A 12,484-nucleotide genomic window follows, 5' to 3' on the forward strand; every position below is an offset into this window, starting at 1 on the left:
CAGTTGTTTTGGGTCTGGGTGTCTGATTTCTCCATGGTTCTGTGTTAACAGGGAGGGTGTGAGCTGTAACTTTTGATGTGGAACCAGAGAGAGGAACCAATGTTAGAACTGGCTATTTCTGGTTGGCTAAGGCTGACGCCAAAGCTAGGCAGGAACTACCATTCTAGTCAGGGCAAGGGAGTCACACGCCAAGATAACCCCTGCTCACCCCCCTGGTATCTTGGCACGAGCAGTAAGGCTAAACTCGGAGGCAATGTGTAAAGCATTTGCGCCAGCACACAACAGCAACAACATCCTAGGCACCCCACAAAAGGAACTCCACACAAGGTTATATAAAATAACTTTTGTATTTGTCAAAACACAACCTCTGTCTGTTCAAACCTTATGCAACCTTCCCCCCTCTCCGCTCCTACTCTTTCCAGCTTCTGTCCTCTGCCCTCACATGCCCTTGCCCTTTGACTCCACCCTGTTTTTCTGTGAACCTTAGACAGACTTCCTTTCGTCTCTATGGTTGTCTCTTCCCTTATCCTCACTCCCTCCCTCTCCTCCCCTACCCCCCCACTACTTTCTCTTGCCTTTCACTCCTCCCCTTATTGTATTGCTGATTGTTTGATTTAATGTTTATTTGTTGATCTTCTTCTATTATATTGTTGAACCACATTGTTGCACTTCCTGTCGTCTCTGCTATCGTCTACCGCATCCTCACTCTATTTATGTCTCTCCCTCCCTCCTCTCTCAATGTTTTGAGACTGAACTATTTTGTCTGATGCCCCATGGAGCTACTTGGTTTAGCTATAGGGGAGATGGGCCTTGGATTCCCTCCTTGGTCGTCACCTACCCAGTCGGTCTTTAGGCAGACTTATTTTCGTCTCTCTCTATTTGTCTCTTCCCTAGCCCCTATCCTCTCTCCCCTGAATATCTCCCCTTGCCTGCTACTCTGCCTACCCCCGTCCTTTGTGCCCTTTGACTAAGCACTCCTTCTCCCCTTGTTGGGGAAAGATCCAATATTTATACTCTGCAGTCTCAGCGAACGCGCTGAGTGAGTCCACTGCGCCAATGGGAGCCACTCACACTTGAGGTATGGTATGGCACCCCTTGCCAAAGCACTCCCTCTCCCCTTTTTGGGGAAGGATCCAGTATGTAGGCCTTGGAGTCTCAGAGACCTCTCTGAGAGAGTCCACTGCGTAAAGGGAGCCTCTCGCAATAGAGATAGGGAATGGGATACCATTTCCCTTGGGATCACAGCTTACTGGACTTTGAACGTTGCCTTGACTCGTCTACCGGTTTGTGTCCCCGTCACCCTTCCCCTCTTCTCCCCATGCCGTGTCTCTCACCCTCCCCTCCTCTTTTCCCACCTTCTTTATCTGTCTACTTCCCCAACTCCAACCCCCCCTGAATCTCTCACCTTGCCTTCTTTTCCCCTCACGTATTTGTGCTTATTGTTTTTCTCGACCTTACAAGTAACTATGTTGCCATGCTCTAAGAACTGTGTAACCTTTGTAACGATGTAACCTGTAACTATGATCTGATGCTCATGTAAAGCGCTCTGATACCTCCGGGTCTATCCAGCGCTATATAAAACGTTTAAAATAAATAAATAAATAAATAAATAGAGAGAGATCCAGCAGTGTGGTGAACCACGGTTGGTGTGCCCATGTGGGAGCTACCAGGATCAGTTTGAGAGACTGTTGTCTGAGCTAGCGTACTACTAATGGAATCAGTGGGAGAGGCGGAAAAGCGTATGCAAATCTGCCTGACCAGTTCATCCATATCGCATTGCCCTTGGACAATGGGTGTGGAAACCTGGCGGCGAAGGTTGGGCATTTTGCATTTTCGTGGGTGGCAAACAGATCTATGTGTGGATGACCCCACCTCTGGAAGAATGGCTGAAGAACTTGTGGATGTAGTTCCCATTCGTGAATCTGTTGTGACTGCCGACTTAACAGATCTGCTATCTGATTGTGAACTCCTGGAAGGTGTTCTGCCAGCAGATGTATATTTTGAGGAATGGCCCATCTCCAATTGTTCTGTGCGAGCTGGGACAGTTGCAGAGAGTGTGTCCCCCCCCCCTGTTTTTGTATATAGTACATGGCTGTCATATTGTCCATCCGGATTAAGACAGCTTTGTTTTGTATTTGTAGTTGAAAAGTTTTGAGTGCTAAGAATATGGCTAGCAGCTCTAGATGGTTGATATGGAACAGTTTTTGTTGATTGTTCCATTGACCTTGAGTTTTATGATGTAAGAGATGGGCTCCCCATCCTGTGAGAGATGCGTCTGTTGTGCGCACTAACTGTGGAACAGGTTCGAGGAACGGCCGCCCCTTTGTAATGCAGAGAGCGATGCGTGCGGCTGTCCACCAACACCAGGTCTGTTAGTTGACCTTGAGCCTGGTTCCACTGTTGTGCTAGGCACTCTTGTAACGGGCGCATTTGCAATCTTGCGTGTGGTACTATGAAGATGCAAGATGTCATCATGCCTATTAGTCTAATGAACACTCTGGCTTGCAGAGATTGTTGTTGTTGGAAGATTGTGACTAAGGCTTGAATGCTCTGTATCCTTGCTGGACTTGGTTATGCTAGAGCTGTAGATGTGTCTATTGTAGCCCCTAGATACTGGTGTACATGAGAAGGCTGCAGGTGCGACTTGGTGTAGTTGATCGTGAACCCCAAGTTGTGCAACGTTTGAATTGTTTGATGTGTGTGTTGGACACATTGATTAAATGACTTGGCTTTTATGAGCCAATCGTCCAGATAAGGGTAGACATGTATCTGCTGCCTTCTGAGATGTGCTGCTACTACTGCTAAGCACTTTGTGAACACGCGTGGTGCTGTTACCCCAAATGGAAGGACTTTGAACTGATAGTGTTGTCCTTGTATTACAAACCTTAGGTACTTCCTGTGAGCAGGGTGTATAGGAATGTGAAAGTAGGCGTCCTTTAGGTCTAGTGTTGAAAGGAAATCGCCTTGTTGCAGTAGTGGGAGCACTTGTTGTAGAGTGATCATATGAAAATGATCTGATTGTATGTACTGATTAAGGGGCCTGAGGTCGAGAATTGGTCTTAGTGTCCCATCCTTTTTGGGAATTAGAAAATACAGCGAGTAAACCCCTGTTCCCTGTGCTTACAAAGGAACTAATTGAATGGCATCATTTTGTAAAAGTGACAGAACTTTTTGTAGGAGCAAAGTCAGGTGGTCTGTAGACATTGGATGCTGCCTGGGAGGTATGTGTGGAGGGGTTGCTGTAAGTTCTAGGCAGTAGCCATGTTGGATTATCTGTCTCACCCACTTGTCTGTTGTAATGGAGTTCCAGACAGGCAGGAACTGTGTTAATCTGCTCCCTACAGGAGTGGAATGCTGTTGGGGGAGCAGAGGGAAGTCACTGTTTTGTGGCGGAAGAGGATCGATTGCTGTTGTTACCGCAACCTCTTCCTTTGTTATTATTGCCTCTGTATCCTCTAAAATATCCCTTGTTAAAGGATGCTTGTGTGTGAGATTTGAAAGATGTTGTAGTGTCCGCTCCAGTTTGTTTGGAGCCTCCTCTGTAGAAGGAGCGACGATAGGAACCTCTAGCTGGTGTGGACTGTAAAGCCCCCATAGACTTGGCGGTGTCCGTATCTTTCTTCATCTTTTCGAGTGCAGTGTCCACTTCTGGGCCAAATAATTGGTTCTGATTAAATGGTTGGTTTAAAATGGTAGTTTACACTTCCTGTTTAAACCCGGAAATGCGCAGCCACGCATGTTTCCTAAGAATGACACTGGTATTCACAGCTCTAGATGCGGTGTCTGCCGCATCTAGTGCACATTTTATTGAGGCATTTGAAATTAACTTGCCTTCGTGTATGAGGTCAGTTGCCGGAGCTTTATACTGATCTGGTAGCTGCTCAAGTAGTTTTTCTAATTTATCATAATGAGCCCTATCGTAAAGAGAGGAGGGCTTGTGTATTAGCTATACGCCATATGTTAGTGGCTTGTGGAGCTATTCTTTTACCTGACGCATCAATTACTTTGGATGGGTGTGCTTCGCCAGAAGTTTGAGAATTTGCCCTTTTCCTAGCATTGGACACAACTAAAGAATCTAATGGTAGGTGTCCTTTAATGTAGACTGGGTCTGTGGGTGCAGGCCTATATTTTTTTCTCAATTCTGGGGTTTAAAATTCTCGTGTGTATAGGGTCTTTAAATACCTCTGCAGCATGTTTGATGAACCCTTTAATCTTGGGAAGAATTTGAACAGACCGTTGAGACTGTTCAAAGGTATCTAAGAGAAAATACTCCTCAGCCTCATCAGAATGCATAGTGACTTTGTGGTAAGCAGTAGCTCTGTTTAACAAATTACCAAAACCAATGTTATCCTCTGGAGGGGAAGGTTTTGAAGGGTATAACTGCGGGTCAGGAATATCAGGCGCATTTTGTGGGTTTGGCAAGTCCCATATAATGTCATCCACGTGGTATGGGAAAGGCTCATCTATATCATCCCCTCCACCCAGACTATATTCATCAGCATCATGTTGAGGTGAATGTGATGATAAAAGTGGAGAATGTGCAGGAGAGATTTGAGGTGATATGTGAAGAGGAACAGGAGGAGAAGGTATAGGAAAGGAAAAGTGCATAGGGGATGTTGCACAGTCCTATTTCTTGACAGGAACCACAGGTGTGGGCAGTGCATCTGCTGGTCACTTTTTGTGAGGTGTAGCTTCTACATGGCCTGTTTTTGGGTCGATGTAGATCTTTTGTCGAGGATCTGGCAAGTAAAGTTCCTCCTCATGTACAACCTTCTTGGGCATCAATTTGTTCGGTTCCAGCCGAGGTTGTTTTGTGTCTTTAGCCTTGGGAGGTGTTGAAACGTCCTTTGGCGTAGTTTTCGGTGCCGAAGGTGTTGTTTTCGGCTTGGTAGGCAGGTTCGAGGGCTCGGGCACATCGGAATCAGGCCTTGTGGGCTTCGGCACTGTAGGTGTTTTCGGTGTGGGAGCTGGTGTCGTCGGCTTCGAGGCGTCGGACGATGGCTTCACACTTTTAGGTTTAGAGGTGGACGGCTTCGGAGCCGGTACTTCTTTCGGTTTGGGTGCCGATACTTCTTTAGGCTTCGGTGCCGAGAGGTCTTTTTGTTTTGGTGCCGAGCCATCCTTTGGTTTCGATGCCGAGCTAGCTTTGGATTTTGGTGCCGATGGAAGAGGTGGAATCGGCACCAAAATCCAAAGCTAGCACGTGCGCCTTGCTGGGTGCCGAGGCACTAGAAGGCTTAGTTGTTTTCTTTGGAGCCTGGCTCGAAGGCGGGGCTTTCGAAGCGGGTGTTCGGTCTCGACTGGCACAGCGAGCGGAGTGCTGACCTTTGCCTTCGGTTTGGGAACTGTATGTGGTGCAGGGGCAGTAGTACTCGCGTGCTGACCCGATGGAATGGAGTCATCTTAGTAGTCTGCCTCTGATACGATCTGGAGATAATAATAATAATAAAGCCATTTCTAAAGCGCCTGGCTACACTAACAATAGTGTGTCCCCGCGCTAGATTGCTATTAAATCTCAAGAGACAGAAGATGGAAAGAATGAAGCCAAGGTCAGAAGGAGAAGGGCAAATTAGATAACTGGGAACAGATGAGTCTTGAGTTTAGCACGGAATCTAGTTTCTGAAGGTTCCATTCGGAGGTCAAGTGGTAGTTTGTTCCAGTGTTTAGGAGCCAGGTACCTGAAAGAACGACCACATCAGGTGAATCTTCTTCGGGAACGAGCAGGACCTCTTCATCAAAGATATCTTCTGGTTCCGGAGCTGATCTCCTCATTACGTGTCGACGGGCCCTCCGATCCCGGAGGGTTTTCTTTGATCGGAAGGATGCACAAGCTGTGCAGGTCGATTCGTCATGTTCTGGCGATAGACAGAGGTTGCAGACCTCGTGGTGATCGCTATGTGGAAACTTTGCTCGACATACCGGGCATCTTTTGAACGGAGTTCTGTCCATGAGGTGTAGGCTGCACGGCGTCTATAGGCCCAACGGCCCACGTCGATGACCGGAATGGAACTGATGGCGTTGAAACTATTGTAGTCGATGCCGAAGGTAGTTTTTAGAAGTTTGAGGAAGTTTTGCGCTTCGAGGTGCTTGAAAAGTGTCTTTCTCGCCGGAGCGGAGAAACTTTCATCCAAACCCAGTGGTGGAAAAAAACAATCTAAGGATGGAGCCGATGCCCATGCGCAGTATTGTCCAAGGGAGGAGTCACCTATCTCGTGACTACAAAGACTTCTTCCAAGACAACAACAACCTGCAATCATCCGAGCCCAACACCAGGTGGCGATCTAATGCTAAGTGTACAATCTGCAGCTCATATGCCTCGAACATATTGTTACCGAAGGTAAGTAACTTTTCCATCTGATAGAGACATCTAGCCGCAGATTCCTTAACTTAGACTAGATACCAAAGCCATACCCCATAGGAGGAGGGTCTGCGAAACAACCACCAAGTTCAACATATTCGCCAAGATGCTGACAAAAAAACTGTGGAAACCGCAATGCCAGGCCAACAGGCATCAGACCCATGACCCACCTTAAGGAGCATGAACAAGGGATGGTAAAGACACCAACTCCGACGAGGGACGGTGTGAGACCTCTCTCGCCCAGACACAGGTGAAAGGAAAACAGAACTAGAAAGTTCTGTGCCAACGTAGGAAACAATGCACCGAGACCTTCAAAGAAGGATCCAGGCAGCGGTCTCTGTAACCCAAGAGGAACGAAGTACCAAGGGTCAAAACAACATGACATACCGCCTGAACACACACCACGGTGGAAGCCACAAGAAACGGGAGTCGGAGGACTGTCCGCCCAAGAACCCGAGCCGCAGGGGGAAGAATCCTGGTCTCCCGTGAGACAGCGGAAACATAGACCACAAGACTGCCCATAAAGGATAGAAAGTAGGCACAGACAGAGGCCTAGCGCCAAAAGCCTACACCACCAAGGACCGACACAGTCTACCAAAATGGAGAACATCGAGAAGAATACACACAGAGTAATGCCACCCAAGAAGCACCTGTGCCATAATGGGAGTAAGAACTCACACCCAGAAAACATCAGGGGCGGAGCACAGAGGCAGAAAGGCATAGACCAGAGCCACTCCTTGAGAACTAGTAATATGCACAGGGAGGAAGGGACAAACCGGACCCCGTGTCCTGCACGAAGCACCGGAGACCGTGCCAGGGAAGACCCTACACCCAGCCCCCCCCCCCTCCCCAGGGGTGCATTTCCTCCGATAGAAAGGCAAAAAGTGCACAGCGAGGTTGTAGGAACACGCCAGGTTGACAAAACCCCCTACGGAGGCAGGGATGTATTACGGACCAACCATAGACAACCAATGGTATCCCTGGGAGAGAAACCAATCCTATGGATCTCACCAGAGGAGACATCCTACAACAGTCGGAAGAGTCAGCTTGTGTCAAAAGTTCCTGGGCAAAGAAGAGTAGCAATATGATTGCCAACAAATAACCCACATAGGGTAAGGCACAACCCTACAAAAGAAGGGTCCCTCTTGAGACAAGCTCATAGGCAGAGGCTCAAAAGAAAGGTAAACACAGCTTAACCAGCTGTAACAGAATAAGTAAACACGGCCGAGCAGCCACACAACCCAGAACATCTGCGGCCCACGACGGGCAACAGAAAAGAGATTTATACAGGAGGTGCCTGACCGAAGAATCAGCATGGGCGTCAAAAAGAGCGACCCCATTAAATGGTATATCTTCTTAAGCCACTCCTGAACATGCTCTGGGAAAACACCATCACGCAACCATGTGTGGCAGCGTATGGCAACCGACCTGGCCATAGTACGACCCACAGTGTCCGTGGTGTCCATGGCAGACCAAATTGAGAAGTGCGCCATATCATGGCCATCACTGATTAGGCGGGTCAGATCGGCATGAGAGATCCCCAGCAAGGAGGTGAGGAGCCGGCCAACAGCGTCCCAAAGGGCAATTGTAGCCCGAGCAAATACACACAACGTGTTGAGGGACCTGAGTCCCGAGCTGGCGGATGCAAACACATCGCAGCCATATGACTCCAACCACCGAGACTCCCGAGTGGGAGGATGCAACGGAACAGGAGTCACAGAGAGAGCTGCTTGAAGCCCAAGTCCTCCAGCTCCAGGATGGAGGTTCAAACAGGCGGGGTCAGTGGGAGCAGGCCGATGTGCCACAGCACGATCCACAGAGTCCCCTGAGGAGGGCCGTGCCCACGATCCGAGAAGGATGTCAAACAATGACTACGCAAAAGGTAACAATGGTTCCATGTTCCCCGCGCCCTGGTGGAGAATATCCAGCAAAGGCTCCGAAGCACTAGAGACTGAGGGCGGCTCCATTCTTAAAACGTCTGCAGCCCTGCAAACAGCCCTGACGAACGCCCACTAGCCTCCGTGAGCCCGCGAGGAGGTGAAAGCAAGTCATCAGTAGGTGATGGACGCAAGCTAAACCGGCCACTCAATAGAGGCTCAGCAGCAGGATGAGTAGGCCAATGCTCCACTGGCGCCTGCGCTGGAGGGCAGTGAAATGACTCCACCACTAACGCTGGAGACGATACTGGCGTCGATCGGCGTCGAGGTGACATTGATCCGGCGTTGGAGACCTTTGAAAAGGCCCTGACTGGCGGAATGGAGCAAGCGTCTGCGACCTCCAAAAATTTCTCGACCCCTCGAGTCGAGCCGGCATCGGCGACCTCCGAAAAGGTCTTGACTCCTCCAGTCGAGAAGGAAACCTCCGAAGAGGCCTCGACCCTTCGAGTGGAGCCGGCGTTGGCGACCTCCGCAAAGGCCTCGAGTCCATCCGGAAACCTCCGAAAAGATCCAGACCGTCCGAGTCGAGCCGGCGTAGGCAACCTCCGAAAAAGGCATCGACCGCTCGGAGTCGGACTGGCGTAGACTCAACATTCCCCGAGGTGGAATCCTGTGGGAGAGTACGCTGAAGCAAGGTCGCGCACCGCGCCGCAGCCACCTCCAGCAATGCCGCAGGGAGCCTTTGAAGACTGTGCGGCAGCGCTATGGAAGGGCTAAACGTCGTGGAATGCCCCTCGGGGCGTCTCTCGATGTTGCAGCGACTCTGGTGTTAAAGTCAGGGCACTCGTTGGACCCGAGGGTAAACCCGCCGGCGGTGTCCCAACCTGAGTCACTACCCCACCTGTGGGTCCGGAGGTGCGGCAGGGAGGGGGGGGGGCAAGCTTACCTGAGGAAGGTGAATGACTGCGATGGTGCAGGGATTGGCCCCGCCGAGTTGATGACTCCGCGGGAGAAGGAGACCTGCGTCGTGAGGGGTCCGTTGTGGACATCCAGCAGCTTCATGCTGTTAACATCGCACTCCACGGAGTTATGGTGCTCTCCCAAGCACCATATACAGAGATCGTGAGGGTCGGTCGCTGACATCTGTCGCGAGCAGGACCGGCACGGTTTGAAGCCCACAAGGGGCATCAAACACACTGTTCCTGGACGCGAAAGGGCGTCGAAAAGGCCTGTAATATACTATAACAGGCCCGAGGTATTACTTGCCCGGATCCGCTTTAGGAAGCGGAAAAAAAGAAAACGGACGTCAGCGCGCCGGGAGGGGCTTATATGGCTCCATTGACGTCACTTCTGTGGATGACATTTGGACAGAGCGGGGCGACGCCACCTCCCGGCATGCAGAGGTATTGCTGGGAAAAAAGATTTTCCGTATCCAGTCTGACGCCTGGGGGGATATTCTAAGTTAAGGAATCTGCGGCTAAATGTCTATCAGATTAATACAGTTTATCAAAGGTCACAGTGTAAATCACATAATACCTGCTCTCTGCAATCCACGGGTAAGAATTTGAAATTTATGATTTGACTGAAATTGCCTCAAACCTCAATTCTTAAATTAGAACGGATAAGCAAAGTTATCATTCATTCAAACTCTCAGCATAAGAGGCTGAGTTACTCTAGACTTTTTCTTTCAGAAGTCTTCCACCCAACATTTGCTTTCACCCTTTCTTAGGTGCAGCTGCCATGATTCTTAACTTCTCACTGCTATAGAATGGGAAACTCTTCTCCCAGTTACCTTGCTATAGATCACTGCCAATGTGGTAATGGGCCCTAATGTACTCAAATGGCAACACATTTCAAAATACTGATAAGCAAGTATGAAACAGAATAGTTACTAATGAGTATGATGTGCAGCCAAGGTCACACTAAGAGCACAAATAATGGAGGGTGACACAGGCCGGTTGTGACAAGTGCGAGTTTGCAAGAACACCTCTTACCCCAGTGACAACAGGAACTCCTAGTAGTTGCATGTTGCGGATGATGTTGCTGTCCTGCTGAACATTGGCATGCTGGATGAGTTTGGTAAGGTTTTCCTCGCTGATTCCTGCAGATGAAACACAAAGGGTATCAGGCTACGATATAAACGATATCAGTCACCTAATGTATGTCTCCTTCTTATGTAAAGAGCAAGCCCTGCTGTTGACACGGGGGTGGGGGGGGGAAGAAACATCAGATATTGTGTGCTGACAGATTAACAGCACACGCCGCCACGACATTTAGGGTCGTACCAGTAGAGCCAGGAGTTCAGCTCCCAGTACTGCATGGGCCCTTTGCCCATCACACTTCCTGTCTGTGCCACTCTCAGCCCACTTCTTAGTTGTGCCTTCCAGCCCAATCTATATATTTACAATTTGCTTCTCCTCTTCTTCAACTTTAGCCCACTATATCTTCTCCCCGCCACAACACTGTTTATTCCTTACTCCCTCCTAGTGCATATCCCTTCCCCACTAACTACCCTTCTCCTCACAACTTCCTCTCCACCGTCTTTAAAGACAGAACTGTCAGTAGAACCTTTAAGGGCACTGGGCTGTCCTGTCAACCCATCCCTTCCTCCCCCTACATCCAGGCTCACCAACAAATTAGCCAACCGATCAGATGTCTCTTTCTCAGTCCAGCCAGGTTCTTAGGATATGAATAGACCAGCAAGGAGAGGACATTCCACTCCCTCGAACAATTGGAACTTGTTATGCAATTAATCCATCAGCGAGTCTTTCATATTGCCATAGTAGCTTTTGAAGTTGTACCTATGTAACTAATTCTAGATTTACACCTAACAAACGCTGTCAATATAGGTCTTTGTTCACTTGCTTCTTTTTTTACCTGGGGGAGAATTGCCATTAATGGGCGACATGTGCCTAAAAACCTGGAACTGCCCTTTTTCCAATTCATTCGTGTATGAATAAATTGATTTTATTGACCGTTGAAATAAAAATATATGCATCTCAATGCATTTTAAATAATATATTGTGACTCCTATTTTTATTAAGAGTATTAAATTCTGGTTTAAATAAAAACAAAAAGTGAAATAAATTAGACTATCTACCCACATCTTACGAAGGAACCAAAAAATGCATGCCCATAAGCCTTATTTTATGGATACAAAATCTCAGAATAAGCATTCAATCGCAGTGTTCACCACTTTTGACACTTCAAATTCTGCATTTAAGAGCGCGATTTGCAGCAGAAATCTGGGTTTCTATTTACCAACCAGCATCATGTAATTTTTTGCATCACAACTCTTTTTGTTCACTTGCAAACTTCTCTTGAGAGTTTTATACAAACGTTTCACGTTTTGACACTGGGTCAGAGGAATTCTTGTTAATTTACTGCACCCACACAGTTTTGCTTTTGTTGTCAACCCTCAAGCAACTCTCACCACAAGACACTGCATCTAATCTGCATTTCCTATCCAATGCCAGACAGCTACATTTAAATTGCATGTTAGTCCATAATTCATTGGTCTTCGGTCTGCAGTAGACCTGCATTAAAGGTAGACACCACACCCTCTTCTACTTTTTTGCTAACATTTCCACCCACGGCTGTCCCTACACTTCAAGCAACCATGGTTTCATGATACCTTTTATGTACTTTCTATTATTCCACTGTAAGTCAAACCAATTGGCTTCTAAAGGGTGCAATTAAAAAAACCTGCTGGTTATGCACATAACACTTCCACCAAAGGATGGAAATTGCTAATTTCCTGTGTGTCATTTGTCTCAGCAATTCTTTTTCTCTTACTGGTAACTTCTGCAGGAACAATCATGATCTCTGAACATAACTTGTGCTTCCTTTCGGTTCAAGGTTTTCCCCTGAACTCTGGCTAGATTGTTACTTCTTGTATTCTCACAATATAATTTGCCGCAATACATTCATTACTAATGAGCTCTCTATCATGTTGCAAACACATTCTTGATACCTGTCCTGATTGTTGTAAATTGTTTGATATAGTTTTCCGTTAGTTGGAGCCTGCCATTTTGGGTTTTCCAACTATGACTACTAATGATGAAGACTTATCACTAATTCTTAGTTTCGGTTTCAACTACTGTTGGAAATTTGTACTTTCAGCAGGGTCACCTCTAATTTTATTTGCCTTTTCGTTGAACCCTATTCTTGCAGTCTATCGAATTCAATTTACTCCTGCAAACCAGTAGTAAAGGACTTGTGCCTCTCTTTTTAATACATTAAAATTAGT

The 12,484-nt window shown here is 47.7% G+C and overlaps 1 protein-coding gene across 1 annotated transcript in view; it reads right to left on the reverse strand.

Annotated features, from left to right (window-relative positions):
* STXBP2 (syntaxin binding protein 2) overlaps positions 1-12,484 on the reverse strand; it is a 326,348-nt gene that overhangs the window by 30,947 nt on the left and 282,917 nt on the right. The window contains exon 15 of the mRNA XM_078682512.1: positions 10,230-10,336. Within this exon, the coding sequence (XP_078538638.1) occupies positions 10,230-10,336 (107 nt within the window). The remainder of the gene's footprint in view (positions 1-10,229; positions 10,337-12,484) is intronic.

This window comes from Lissotriton helveticus, chromosome 1_1 (assembly GCF_964261635.1).
Source record: "Lissotriton helveticus chromosome 1_1, aLisHel1.1, whole genome shotgun sequence".
In the NCBI taxonomy this organism is placed as follows: Eukaryota; Metazoa; Chordata; class Amphibia; order Caudata; family Salamandridae; genus Lissotriton; species Lissotriton helveticus.